This window comes from Onychostruthus taczanowskii, unplaced genomic scaffold (assembly GCF_017590055.1).
Source record: "Onychostruthus taczanowskii isolate IOZ18803 unplaced genomic scaffold, ASM1759005v1 scaffold20, whole genome shotgun sequence".
Lineage (NCBI taxonomy): Eukaryota > Metazoa > Chordata > Aves > Passeriformes > Passeridae > Onychostruthus > Onychostruthus taczanowskii.
Window position 1 is genome coordinate 15,128,768 of NW_024499240.1, and position 14,768 is coordinate 15,143,535.

At 41.4% G+C, this 14,768-nt stretch overlaps 1 protein-coding gene across 1 annotated transcript in view; it reads right to left on the reverse strand.

Moving 5' to 3' along the window:
* Window positions 1–4,743: 4,743 nt before the first annotated feature.
* Window positions 4,744–14,768, reverse strand: part of COL3A1 (collagen type III alpha 1 chain) — a 49,091-nt gene continuing 39,066 nt past the window's right edge. Inside the window, exons 35-51 of the mRNA XM_041403340.1 lie at window positions 14,619–14,672; window positions 14,297–14,404; window positions 14,079–14,132; window positions 13,547–13,600; window positions 12,784–12,945; window positions 12,556–12,663; window positions 11,594–11,701; window positions 11,186–11,239; window positions 10,945–11,052; window positions 10,264–10,317; window positions 10,050–10,157; window positions 8,867–8,920; window positions 8,529–8,636; window positions 7,614–7,896; window positions 6,947–7,134; window positions 6,534–6,776; window positions 4,744–5,886 (exon numbers count right to left, since the gene is read on the reverse strand). Coding sequence (XP_041259274.1) covers window positions 5,740–5,886; window positions 6,534–6,776; window positions 6,947–7,134; window positions 7,614–7,896; window positions 8,529–8,636; window positions 8,867–8,920; window positions 10,050–10,157; window positions 10,264–10,317; window positions 10,945–11,052; window positions 11,186–11,239; window positions 11,594–11,701; window positions 12,556–12,663; window positions 12,784–12,945; window positions 13,547–13,600; window positions 14,079–14,132; window positions 14,297–14,404; window positions 14,619–14,672 — 1,995 coding nt within the window. The 3' untranslated portion in view covers window positions 4,744–5,739. The remainder of the gene's footprint in view (window positions 5,887–6,533; window positions 6,777–6,946; window positions 7,135–7,613; window positions 7,897–8,528; window positions 8,637–8,866; window positions 8,921–10,049; window positions 10,158–10,263; window positions 10,318–10,944; window positions 11,053–11,185; window positions 11,240–11,593; window positions 11,702–12,555; window positions 12,664–12,783; window positions 12,946–13,546; window positions 13,601–14,078; window positions 14,133–14,296; window positions 14,405–14,618; window positions 14,673–14,768) is intronic.

Here is a 14,768-nt window from a genome sequence, read left to right on the forward strand (position 1 = left end):
AAATCCTAAAACCTGCAAAATATCTTTCTGTTCTAGTACTTTAAACAGAAGTATCTACAGATTTTTTTTAATCATAACAAGATATAGTTAAGGACATATGATTACAAGCACATGTTGAATTAAAATGTTATATCATGATAAAAAAATTCATATGCTACTGTAGCTTAAGATTTTTGCATTATGTATCTCATTACTCACATTTCTAGAAGAGAGACACTTGGTTTAAATATGGAGTTTGCCAAACCCAGCTTCTTTTCTGGTGCAAAGAATTGGATATTTCATTGAGCTATCAGGCTTTTGGTCTTGGTTGAAATGAGTATGAAATCTGTATTAAGAAACATATTCTAATTTAATGACTACAGTAATGCTGTCTTATTGCCATAAATAATCAGTCCTCCAAAAGGACACCTTTTCCAGTCTGTGTGAATAACATGCACCTGACAAGGAATACTGAACCTTAGATTTTCCTGGTGAAGCTATCAGGACAGCCATAGCATGTTGGGGAGAACTTTCTCCTTTATTAATTCAAAATTCTTGTAGACAGGTTGCTGCCTCCAGGTTGCTGCCTGCAAATGGAGGCTTAATACTGTTTAGCTGAAACCACAACAAAAGAAGGGTTGCACATTGCACCCAATTATTATTTAAAAGTTGATTTATTTTGTTTTATGAGGGAAAGTTATTGACACTTTGCCACCTTCCAGAAGAAATTCCTAGCAGCTGCTCAAGCCCAGAAACCATCATGAGCCCACTCTAAGTGCTGCTTTATCCTTCCCTGGCTTTAGGTGACAAATTACTGGTGGGAGAGGGGACTTGGAGGGGTTTAAAACAGCTGCCAGCCCTGGAGGCCATGGAGAAGCCTTGCCTGTCTCCCAGGGGAAGCTGAGGGTGTGACCCACTGTTACAGGTGTGTACAATTTGTTTGCAATTAGGGCCTAATCAGGTAGCAAAGTTTTTCACTTAGACAAGGGCTGGCTGGATTGTTGTCATGTTCTAGGGGTTTTTTACACATAATTTTTGTAAAAAACCAAGGAAATGGGATGTTGCAGTAGTCCCTGTGCCACAGACAACAGGATATCCACGTTCACTGGAAGAAAGGCTCTGCTGTCCTACAAAAGAGCTCCACCCTGAGATGGCAGCTTGCAGTTAACTGGAAAGGCAAAGTTCCAAGGTAATATTAAAGGCTAAATTAGTGATATTTTAAAGTCATTGATAAGTCCTGAAAAACTCCTTGAGGAAAGGCTTTTTCCTCTTGTTTCTTTTCTCTCAGAGAACCATGGGAATATGGTGCTGTGAAGTAAATGAGATCAGCTGGTGTAACAGAAGGAGAAGCTGTAGATCAAAATTAGAGATTCCTTGTATCAGTCTTATTACTGTGTGGGCAGCTTCTTTCCTTGTTTTTTCCTGCCTCTCATTCTGCTTCATGCCTCTCTTTCAACTATGTGGACTACAATATTTTCTTCTTTTCTCCAAGACAGCTTGAAATTTAAATGCTTGAAAGCAGCTGTTTGTGTTTTCATCTAGATCAGCTTATATTGAGCAGTTCTGGAGGCTTAAAAAATAAGGGAAGTAAACAGGGAATTCATGGCTTCAGCCCTCTCTGGGTCAGAGGCTTTGTATAACCCAAAATTTTGGATTTATGCGTCTCAGTTTTAGACTAACTGTGAAGAAAAATTTACATTTTTACGGGTTTGTATCTCTGTGGAAGCAAGTAAAAAGTCTAAAGATGGATTAAGAGCAAAAAACTATGATTTTTTTCTCCTGCTGTAGAGTGAGGGCCCCTAGGTTTCTTTGCTCCCCTTTAGCTGCCTGAGACTGAGCACAGTAGCTATTAGACTCATAATCTATGGTTATTTTAATTAATTTTTCAGGAACTTGAGGCTATACTGGAGGCTTAACATTCACAAGGCAGTTGGTCCTGCTGAGAGAGGGTTCCAGGAAGACAGAGAGTAAAACATTTGCAAAAGGAGAAGCTAAACTAAATGAAAATGTAGAAATGCTAATGAAGGGAAAAAGATTCCCTGCAAGTATGCAAATATCACAGACAATGTTGGTATTATAGTTTAAAAATCATGACAAAGGGTAACAATCAGCAATTCAATAGCTGAAATAGAAAATGCCAGAGAAACTGGGAATCCATAGATGTTATCCAAACAGTGTGTTTATGCTAGAAAGAAATACATAAACTTGGATTGTTGTGTCCAGTGCACCACAGTTTGCCTGCTGGGAGTTTAAAGGTTTTGTTGAAGGGAGTGATTTCAGTCAGGTGCTGCAGAGTTCAGAATGTCCACAAGGAGCCTGTTTGGGCAGAATTGCTGTCTGAGTACCAGAACATTTAGACTGTTTTTAGCCTGCCTGTTTTACCTGCTGTCAGGCTATTCAGAAATTCAGCCTGTGTTAAAATCAGAGGTAATGCTTCTTAATGTATGAAATAAATATGAAAGAAACATGAAGACTGTGATGAATTACAGCTGAGAACCACCCGTGTTAAACCCTGCCCCAAGGGAGAATTTGTGTGCACAAAGGGAACACCTCGAACAACAGACCAGCTTTTTTGTGAAGCCGTTGTCAGTCCTGTGAGGAATTGGACAATATCTTTAGGAACAGCAAAAGAAATCTGCTTTTTGCAGAAGCCAATAAATCACAGGTGTTTATAATTTGTTTACAAGTAGGGTCTAATTAGATAGCAAAGCCCTTCTGCTGGAGAAGTGTTTGCTGCATTTCTGCCATGTTTTGGAGTGTTTTAAACATAATCTCAATTTAAAAAGTGCAGAAATGAGATATTGAAATAGTCCCCATGCCAAGGACTCCAACAGAAGAAAAAGCTCTGGCATCCTGCAAATGAGCTGCACCTTCAGGTGATGAGCTGTAAGTAATTGGAAAGGTGAAGTTTCAAGGCAATATTGAAACCTAAACCAGTGATACTTTCTTGGTGTGATTCAGGCAACTGTTTTTTGGCAGGGTTTAGTTTGTTTGCATGTTTGGAGGGGGGGGGTGGAGGCAGGGGTTGGTAGGTTGTATTTTTTTGCTGGGGTATTTTTTGAGCTTTTTTGAGCAGGGTTTGTTGGGGTTTTTTTTTTTGTTTGTTTTTGGTTTTTTTTTTTGTTTGGGGGGGAGTTTTGTTTTTGTATATTTGTGCTTGTTACTGTTGATTTTTTCTTGTTTGGCCCAAATACTAATGTGGTGATATAAAAGTACAGATATGTGACAGCCATGGTAGCCCAGTTAGTGGCTCTGAAAAAAAAATGAAGGCTTTTATACCAAGTAAATGTTTTGTGCTGGTCTGTCTTGGTTATTTCTTTGTGTTTTCTACAAATGTTTCAGAAAATCAACTTTCATTAGTAGATATTATTAACTGAAGACTTGATGAGTGTGTGTGCTTCAGAAAGCAGCCCCCAAACCTTGAGTTTTAGGGTTGAGTCATTGTTCCCAGCCACCCAGCCAGCCCCAGTAGCACTGGGCACTGCAAAGGCTGTTTCCTTCTGCCATGGGAATTAAGAACAGGTGTTTCCAATGCATTTTTTCCACCAGCCAGCATTCTTACCAGCTGCTTTTATAAAACACCAATCAATCAAAGGCTTCCTACCATGTAATTGATGTCAGATTAGTATTATTTTGTACATGTAACTTGTATTTTCTGTAAACAGTAGTTTATTTTCACCAGCAAATGAGGAGGGTTCCTGCAAGAGCCAGTACTTTTTATGAATTGTTGGCACTGTTGTTATATGTTGCATTAAGTACAGTCGTGCCCGTGGTGATGCTGCATTTGTGCTGTTTGGGTCTCCCCAGAGCCTCACTGTTTTCCTTCTGTGTCATCATGTCCAAATTTGCAGTGCCTTGGCTCAGTCCCAAATCTGGTGAGATGTCTTAAAAAACAGCATTTCTTTGTTCATTTCTCCTGCTTGTCTTGGGCTAATCAGAAAGTATTCTCTGAGGATGCATAATCCATATTGTCAATGAGAACTTTTAAGAATTTGATTTTTTTTTTAATCCCTAATTTTTGTTACCTGATCTTGTTGTAGAGTATCTTTAATGGCCCTGGGCTGTGCAATAATGATGTAGGGACAGGCTCTGGACTTTGCTGCATGGGAAAGGCTGAGTGGCATCTTTCAGCATTTGACTGTGGGAGAGCTTTCCTGGCCCAGGCTCCTTGGTGCTGTTTAGTTCCTTCTTCTGGCCTCAAGCTTAGGCACTGCCAACCCATTGTTGCTCCTTAAATGTTACTGTGGTCACTGTTGCTCCTTAAATTTTTGCTAAGATCTGGGGATGACTGAGTTGTACAGCTCCATTGGCCACAAAAAGTTTTGTAAACTGCTGGTGCTTCTGGCCTGCCCTGTGAGAGCCTTAAACCCTTTATTTAAGCTGCCCCCTGTGACTGCCTGGTTATTCACACTGAGGCAAGTTTCTTGGATTAGGGAAGGCTGAAATCTTCTATTTCCTCCAATCTCACCTGCCTTGGTGCATTGGGCCCTGCTTTGGGTGATGCTGTCACATCTGAAACTCCCTGTGCTTGCAAATGTGAGCCGCTGGATGCAGAGCAGTAGAAAAAGCAAGAAAGAGAAAATTTCATGCTAGTACAACATAAACTGCATCCCTTAGGAGAATCAGGGCTTCCTTCAAACAGAGGAACTGATCTTTGAAAAATCATAGTGGTACCAGAGTTGTGTCCTGCCTTGTACATTTGTTTGAACAAAGGCACAAAAGGTAAAATTAAAAAGGAAGTCAGTTTTATGAAACAACAAGAAATTTTATTAAGATATTTTATTATGTGTCTCTGTAAGGAATAGACCAACAACCATATAAAAGCTTACAAAGATGGTTAATCTTCAACACTATAAATGTGTTAACGTGACAGAAAAAATTCATAATTTTGCATCTTTATTGACTTTTACAGAGTGAAGGGAGAAAATTCTCAACTATGACATGCCAATGACGATCTTTGACAGGAGACATTTAAAATTGTTTTTTGAGCAAGTCAATAACCCTGACTTGCAGAGTTAGGAGTGAAAAATAGATTAGCACCATCATATTAGTCTTTTACACTTCCCTAATTTTAGTGGTCTTGACCAGCAATGACAGGAAAGTAGAGAAGCACCTTTGACAACAGAATACAATCCAACAATGAAATTATGGTGACTACTGACATTAAGGTATTAAACTCTTAAGATAAACTGTACCTTTCACAGCTAATCAGTACAGAAATAAACAATTTTGTACCAAATGAATCCCCGGAATTGACCACTGGGTCCAATGCATTTTGATTGAATTGATTGATTTTTGGTTTGACTCATTAGACACATCCCAGTTTCTGTCCATGTTGAGGTAGTTGAAACAGGGAGGTCGTTCTAGCTTTATGGACTGCATCTTGAAAGAAGGGTAAACTTTGGTACTGGGAGCAATCAGTGCTTTGTAAATTGGCTAACATTCAACTAATAGAACACAGTGTTGTTTTATTAAGTGTTGAAGTTTTATTATAGCACCACGGAGACTTGTTTTGAAGATGGAATTCGGTAAAAAAATAGAGCAAAAAAAAAGCATTTTTACTGTACTTTGTGTAATAGCAAAAAAAAAAAAAAAAAAAAAAAACCCTTGATATCAAATTGATTTTTCCCCCAGAAATTTTGTTAATAAATAACTGGGATACAGATGGGCACCTGTACTAGCTGACAAGGCTGAAACAAAGGAGAACAGTTGGAGTGTGAATCTGTTTGCTGGGGTTTCAGAAAAAGCAGGATCTTTGATTTATAAGAAGCAGACTGGGCCAATGTCCACGCCAAATTCCTGATCAGGACCACCAATATCGAATGGTGCAATATCAACCACCGGCAGCCTCATGGTCTTGCGCGTCCTGTATTCGAAAACTGTTTTACCCCACTCACCAGTGTGTTTCTGTGAAGTTGAAGAGAAAGGAAAAAATTGTCAGAGACACAAGAGCTGGTCTACATGGCGGTCACCCCACAGGATATCAGATTTCAGATTTCCTATTTCTGCAATAACAAACCCTCTGCACTGCTTGCCGTGTCTGTGGAAATGACCCCAGGAGGGAGAACTCGTGGACTGCGTTGGTGTTGTCCATTTGTTACTGAAAAGGCTGCAGGTGTTGGCATGCCAGCATGCTCAGGGATGTTCCTGCTCCCCTCCAGTACTTTCAGCTGCAGGGAAGCAATGCAGGATCTGCAAAATGTGCCCCTTCCATAACCACAGCCCATGGCTTCAACCAGCCAGCCTTGCTTTGGTATGACTAGTTCTAGAGTTGACAGGGGATGGATGAAAATTGGTGACTGTGACTTCCCTGACAGTGACTCTAAAGCAAGGAGATATCTGTAAAGCACAGATTTAAATGGAAGTGCACCTCACTTCCTACAGTTGCTACAGGAATTGCACTTCTGGTGTACAGAATCTGGGTTCCCCCTATTAGCTGTAGCTGTGTCCTTTCCTTACCCAGGCCATGCAAAGCTCTCTCTTCCTCTATTATGGGTCTACTCCTCTAGAGGGAATTATTTATTAACTACAGCACTAATTTCTTGTTTACTTACAGTGCAGCCATCTTCCAGAACAGCATATGTGAATTTGCTGTTTCCTTCAGCCTTGATCTCACTTTCTGTAGAGCTCATGAGTTTCAGAGCTTTTTTAACATTCCCACTGTCGTGGTCCATGTAGGCAATGCTGTTCTTGCAGTGGTAGGTGATGTTCTGGGAGGCACGGCTGGAGAGGATGCGCAGGAAGGCCAGCTGAACTTCAGAGACATCCTCTGGGAGCTCAGGATCTCCATAGCTGAACTGCAGAGTACCAACACAGGCAGAGTGTTCAATCGTGTCTAGGGTCAGTCCACATCAGGATTTTTTCACATACTAATTGGCTAATTCACAATAATTTCAGAATTATTTTTAGTGTGTTGTGTATGTTTTAGCATGCACAATCTGGGCTGTTAACTGTGCTCATTTCTCACCTGGAAGCCTCCATTCATGGACTCTCCAAACCAAATGTGTTTCTTTCCACTGTTTGCACTGGTCCACCAGTTTTTCCTTGGCACAGTCCTGGGGTTAGCATTGAGGCAGGTCTCACCAGTTTCCATATTGCAGTAGACTTTAATAGCATCCATCTTGCAGCCTTGGTTAGGATCAACCCAGTACTCTCCTAGAGATAAGGGAAAATGTTAAGGGGTTTAGTATATTTGGAGAAGAATCTGACTGCATGATGGTAAACCTTATTTCTATGCCAGATTTCTGAGCCAAATCAGGAAACATTAATTTTGACAGAAGAGGTGCCACAGAAAAGAAGATGATATGAAAAGTGAATTGTGTAAGGGGAATGAAATTTGAAATGAATTTAGAACTTGTAATGGTTTTGTTTTCCCTAAAATTGTTTAAACATATGTTCACTTCTAAGGATACAATAAGTGGAGTTGAAGTCAAATATATATTCTGTGTAAATGCATAGTTAATTAATGTTTAAAATTGTTTTTACATTTATAATCTTTTTCATGACATTTGTTTAAAAAAAAAAAACCCTCACATGGGAGATGTCCGCATTTAAATTCTCAAGTTAGAAAAACCAAAAAACCAAAACAATGTCCAAGACCTGCCACCATAGATGAAAATAAAATCTACACATACCACTCTTGAGCTCGGGATGGCAGAATTTCAGGTCTCGGCAGTTACGAGCTGGATTCTTCCGGGACCCATCAGGACTAATGATGTTTTCAATCTGGTTGTTAATTGATTTCATTGAAGAGATGATGTCACCCAGATTGATATCGTTTTCCTTGGGTTCATCTCGATATTCATACCCATAGGAAACTGGACCTTTCTCACCAGCACCCAGGGCAGCTACACCACCACCACAACATGGGCCAGGAGGTCCAGAAGGACCAGGAAGACCAGGCTGCCCTGGTGGACCCTAAAAAAATAGTGAACAGGTTAGAACTAAAAGTCTGTGTGGGACCTAGTCTTAAAAAATAGAGAATTCTTACACAAATATGTAGTTTACTTAGTCCTTAATTAAACAGATGTATAAACATCTGTTTAATCTATTTTCCAGGTCTTTATTTTCTTAAAATGGTATTTTTTCCCCCCTCATTTTGTCACGTTTGACCATCTTTATGTCTGGGCTTTGAGAAGGAACTCTTTCCACTAAAATCCAGAGAATGACCTTTTCTTGGCTTTAGCAGGTGACTGTGATAGTGACACCTTTGCAGCTCTGGCCTGTCTAGAGCAGTCTAGGAACCCCATTCCATGGCTTCCCAGACCCAAAGGGAGCCTGTGCTCCACAGCCAGGAGGAGATTCCATTGCATGCAGAAAAGTCAGTGATCAGCTGAGACTAACACATAGTGTTAGTGCACCAATAGTTACACCAAACTGCAAATGAGCTGCACGGTTCTGGATTTAGCCTTGGCAGCTTGAAAACCTCCTGCCACAAATCTTGTCCATTGGAATAGGGAGTTTCCAAGGGAGCTATTTAGAGTTGAGCATCCTATATTTCATGAATATTCCCAAAGATTTGCTTGTGCAATTTTGCACCATTTACTTACAGCAGGGCCGCTTTCGCCTCTGGTACCGCGGGGGCCGGGAGGGCCAATTGGACCCGGGTAGCCACTGGTGCCATCTTTTCCAGGCGGCCCAGCTGGGCCTGGGGGACCCTAGAACAATGAAGAACACAAACAATATGGTCAAAATGGTTTATCAGATAATTCAGAAATACTTGGTGAGGTATTTCAAATATTTCTGTATGATTTATCAGGTGTTTTTTCTTTCTGCAGCTGCTGTCTGTTAAGATGGCCAATTAAAATTTATGTCTGTATCTAGGTATATATTAACTAAACAGTCTGAATTTTTCTTGCAGTTAGGCTAAGTAAGGACGTTTCCTTACCCTTGCACCTGAAGCTCCTGGACCTCCAATTGCACCTTGTGGACCCAGGGGACCCTAGAAAAAAGGAAAAGTCAGTCGTACACCTCCTGGTAATATATTGCAATTACCTGCATGTGCCTTAAATAAAGACATTGAACATGTCTTCAAGATTATACAAAACACATCCTGATAAAAAGGTTATGTCAGACATGAGAGAATGGTGGCCATTCTTTAATCAGAAAAAAGTATTGAATGTTCTCCATATAGAGATGTGCTATCCAAAACCCAAGAAAGCCAACTGACACCAATGAGCTTTGGATGAACTCTAATATTCATAAAAATATGTAGCTATAGCCAAAATGCTGCAGTTTTAATAATGCTAGCAGTAATGTTTTTTAAATAATTTGACAAACATTGATGATTTCAAATACATTTACAAATTCATTCTGTGTGTGCACTGCAAAGAACTAAGCCATTTGTTTAAAAGTTATCTATCATCAAATGAGAATTTATAATTTTTTTTCCTCATGTGCTATGTTAGACTCCAGGTTCTATTGTCTTGTTGAATAGGTTGGTACTGGTGCTATCTTTGGTGTGTTAATTGAGTGAGCTTTGGTTTCTTGATTCTCAGTTGTATCACAAGGGGTATTTGTAGATTTTTTTGGAATAAATCCCTTCTTAAACCTTTACTGGTCATAAAAGCCTATGGCATGCCTGTCTACTCTTGCCCTTTAATTCTCTTAGCTATGGTCAAATGGTAATTCATGTTCATGTAAAATTCAGTAGTTTACAATTTCCTGCCCATTTTGCCCCAGTATTACTTTCTACAAAAAATACATGGCAGAAGAGAAGCATTTGGACTCTGAGTAGCTTTAGTTTTCTATCTAGGATAGATTTCTAACAGACATAGGCACTCCAACCCCTACTTCTTTCTTTCCTAATTAAATCAGGAACAGCCTGATTAAATGAATATGTAAGAAGTTTTTATTGAAAAGGTTATAGCAAACCCATCTTTACTTCCTAACAGCTTCCTCTGGATCTTTAGTTATGCTTATGTCAGGTTGATTCAGGGAATCTGGCTTTTGAAACATCTGACAAATTTTCCTAGATTCCCATCAAATTAGCTAAGGTTAATTAGGTACCTGGAGCCTAAGCACAGAAACTAAGATCAGCTGCAATTCCCAACCCAATGCAAAATACTCACAGGAGGACCAGGGAGACCAGGGGTACCAGGAAACCCTCTGTGACCCTTTATGCCATTGCTGCCCCGTTCACCAGGTTCACCTTTATCACCACGAGGACCTTGAGGACCCTGTAAGGGTAGATTTGCAATAAAAGGAAGATAGGAGATAAGAGCATTGCCATGTAACAGGAAATAGTGAATGGATGACATCACAAATACTTTAGATATGACTTACAGCAGGACCACGAGCACCAGCAGGACCAGTAGAGCCAGGAGGGCCAGGTGGACCCTGTGACATGGTAAGAATGAGAAGGTGTGGATCACTTGGAACTGCTTAGCCCACCTCTTTATTTCCAGATGAGCTGCATGTTCACAGCCAGCAGGTGCTGGGAAACAAGGGGAAGCTCCACACACACTGGATTCAGCAATAATCCTGGCCAGGCCATTTTTGTGCCAATGTCAGCCTTCCTCGGCTGCCTGTAGGCACTGATCTGTACAGGCACTACAGCCCTTCTTCCCTCTCTCAGTGAGGTGCTCAGTGCTCACTTTGCTGGTGTCAGCACTCCTGAGAAATAACTTGAGGGCTTCCAAAGTTACTCCCTTAGTTTAAATAAATAACACATTGCTTGTGCTGCATGAGCACCAGATGGGATGGAAATTACAACAGGGCCTGGTGGGATGATGTGCTTTTTGGCATCCTACAGAGTACATGAATTTTGAGCTTAATTTCTAAACGTTGTCCGAACATAAACTCCGAGATGTCTTGCCCCTGGATATTCTTATAGAACTGGTCCTTAACATCAAGAAACTCTGACAGTAACAAACTCTTCAAAACTTCCTCTCTATTCCTGCATGAAATGGACTTTGCGTAGGAAGGGTGTGCAAATAAACAGTAACCCATTTACTCTGGTCTTACCTGAAATCCTCTTTCCCCAGATTTTCCAGGTGCACCAGCATTACCTGCGGGACCAGGGTGGCCAGGGGGTCCTGGAGGGCCAGGAGAGCCACTTTCACCACGGTCACCCTGTAATAATTGTCATGTTTTATGGAGCCCAGGAGGTTCAAGAAACAGATTACACAGCATACAGATTACATATATTGCCATGTAGTTCTTGTCTCATCTATTGGGCAGTCTAAGGACACTGGTGATTTCTTACTTTGCCTCCTGGCGATCCATCACGTCCAGGCAAGCCATCCGAGCCAGGGTTACCCTGCAAAACAGAGTGGCACAGTTTGGTCACAAACTGCATGACCAGTAGACAGCTTGTTTCCCAGTAAGCTTGAACAATGCTCATCAAAGAAAGAGTTTTCAAGAGGGAAGAGTTCCTGGAGGTGGAGTGGCTCCTAAAAGACCTGTAAGACTTGCATTATGTTGTAGGCAGTGCAGTTCCAGGCGAGACAGACGATGTCTGCAGGCTGAGAAGGGGATGGCAGGGAGGGGAGACTACACCTTACTGGAGGGCAGAATCTGCCCACGCCCCTGCCTTGTGAACCTTAAAGCATATTTTCCCCCAGAAGCTCCCATTTGTAACTCACAAGCTAGCAGGGAAACCCCATCCACTCACATCTCTGCCAGGCTCTCCAGGTAAGCCTCTCTGTCCAATAGGACCCTGGGGACCAGGAGCACCGCGTTCTCCTGGGATACCATTGCTGCCTGGTTTACCATCTTCACCCTGAACAAAAAGAGAAAGGATTCCATTGCAGATAATGATCTTAGGAGATACCAGTGTATTTTACATCTTATTAACTATGCAGGGATTTTGAAGGAGACCTAATGAAGTGATGGGCCAATGTGGCTTTCCTGGTTGTGAATACACAAAACAAGAGATAAAAACTTGGCCAAAATTGTTTCTTTTCATTGCTGGTAATATTCATGGAAGGCCATTGAATGTTAACTGACAACTAAGAAATAATAAACAGGTATGTCTCTTCTTATGTGCCCAAAAAACAATGGCCAAAGCTGTTAACCAAAAAATGCTGGTTTATCACTATATTAGTGATAAAATACAAACCAAGCCTCACCCCATCTTTTCTGAAGGGAGGTGAGGGTACTTTTCTATTTGGGTCATACTATTTAAGCAAGAAATATATTGAGAATTAAGCAAGGGTAAATAGCCAGTGGTAGGTGAGAATATGACTTGGATCTTGTACCCAGGAGAGGTTACAGTCTCCTCCTCATGACCCTCCCAAAGTGTGTGAAGTGGCTAATATATATATGGATATATAATATATATAATATAATCTGGATATATAATATATATAATATAATCTGAAAGAAAACTTTGCATCCCACAGCAGCTGAATATCAGACATTTTAAAGCCTGATCTTATGCATGTAAACACAAATAACTGTAAATTATCTCATCTCTGAACTAGAAAGCATGAAACCCCCCAACACCCCCAGTACATTCATTACTTTTTGTGTCTCTAAGCTATTTTTAGCACTTTTTGCCTCTCTAGGCTAATTTCAGCAGCTGGGTCGGGGTTGTGTTGGGTTGAGGCTGTAGCTGCAGTGAAGGGCTCTCACCTTGGCCCCTGCCATCCCGGGTGGGCCGCTGGGGCCACGCAGGCCTGGCAGACCCGTGTTCCCCCGGCCGCCAACGATGCCTTGAGGACCTGGCTCACCTGGTGCCCCCTGTTTGAGAAAAGGTCACTTCAGTCACTGGGAATATCTTTAACATTCTTGGTAGCTTGTTCTGGACAGACAGAATCCCTATCTCCTGGTGGAACAGACCCTGGCTGAAGGGACACTTACCCTTTCTCCTCGGGCTCCTGGGGGTCCTTTTTCTCCTGGTGCGCCAGGCTCACCTCTGATTCCAGCAGGTCCTGGACCTCCAGGAGCACCAGAACTACCAGGGGGTCCAGGAGGCCCATCCTTGCCTGCAGGGCCTGCATTACCAGGGGGACCTGGACTACCCTGAAAAGAGTTTTAAGAAGGAAAGAAAGAGTGAGCTGCACACATGTACTGGCATTGGTCTCACGAAAGCCAGCCAGACCTGAGTCACTGCCTGAAGGCAGATTTAGGGTCCAGCCCTGTGCACCCAAATCTGATCTGGTGTGGTAAGAGAATCCTTCCATGTATCACTTTCACAGCTGGTATTTTTGATCCCTGCTGCCTGGATATACACTTGCACATTTTGGATGCCCAGTGCCTGTAATGCATCCAATACAGGGTACACATTCCTTACTCATGGCTCTACCACAGAAACTGGAAATAGGCTGCAGGCCCTTTCTTGAATCACTCCTGCCATGTGCCTTTAATATGGTGTCTTGGACATGTGCAGAATGAAATGTCTTTCATTAAAGTCTTAGCTGAGCCCATGAATGGAAAGAATTGCATTGACTCTAATGGTACCTTAATTAAAATCCTACTTTCTATTCCATACCATAGGGAGGAAGTTTTTTTTTTCCTGAAGTACAACCATCATATTCAGAATGTTTTTGCATAATATATTAATATATGTCTAAATGTATCCACAAAGTAAGACTAAAAAAAAGGGGTGGATAAAACAACTTACATTGTTACCAGGGGGACCGGGTAGACCTCGAGCACCAGGGAAACCAGCAGCACCCTAGAGGAGATCAATACTTGTTATTTCCTGAAGACTGGAAAACAGGAACAAATTGATTTTTACACACCTGCAGAGTTTAAATTATAGTAATGTTTTGTTTGAAACCTGAATTAAATGTCCTGAAATGGAACAAAAAGTCTTTTTTTTTTTTTTTTTTTGCAAGAGGAGGTCACATATTCTCCTCAAACTTGAGTTAATGGGTTTTGAGATAGTTGGCAAAGATGGCAAATAAATTTAATAACTGTTGAGATAAGCCATTTTACAGTTTTGGGTCATTGTGTCAAAAGCTATTTTGGCACCTTACTTATATAAAAATCAATGTAATCCAGATCACTAAAAACTTCTACTTTAACTACTCCTTCTAGAACACTTTGAACTGCCAATGCTATAGTCACTGAAGTTCTTATTGTTCGTTGACGTCACATTTGTTATAATAAATAGAGGCATTTAGTAGTGACTAAGTTGGAGAGATACTCACAGGCCCACCAGGAGATCCACGGTCTCCTTTTATTCCTTGGGGACCAGGTGGACCCTACATGGAAGGAAGCAGATAAAGCAAAGGATTTGATAAAGATTAAAATTATAGGAAGTGTCAATAAGTTTTAGGCAGTTCATCTCCCTGCACTTGGGCCCACTGAGGCTGAGGGAGGGCTGAAGAAACCTCTTGGAAACACAGAAGGAAGAGCAAACACTTACTGGGGCACCAGGGCCGCCCTGTGGACCAGCTGCTCCAGGGGGTCCGGCCTCTCCTCTTGCACCAGGAGGGCCTCTTTCTCCTTTCCCACCAGGTTCCCCATTTTGACCCTGTAGAAAAATTATAGTGTTATATTACCACTCAAAAAAGCAGAAGATACTGTGACAAGAAATGCTATCCAAGTACTTGTCTGAAGGGAATTTAAATATTAAATTGAGTGTGAATGCAGTTGAACTCTAGTGCCCTACCAGTGCAGGAGGAAAAGGACAAAGCCATGTTGCTCTATGTGTGCCTGAATACAGGAACAGTAGTGCAGACACTTACTGGGGCTCCAGGGAAGCCAGCAGGCCCAGGGAGACCTTGTTCTCCTCGTTCACCCTGTGGAAAACCACATGTCAGCAATGGAAGATGTTAGAAAGACAAACTTCACTTTAAAAGTTAGAGAATACTGCTGTTAAGGCTGCTGAAGTTTCT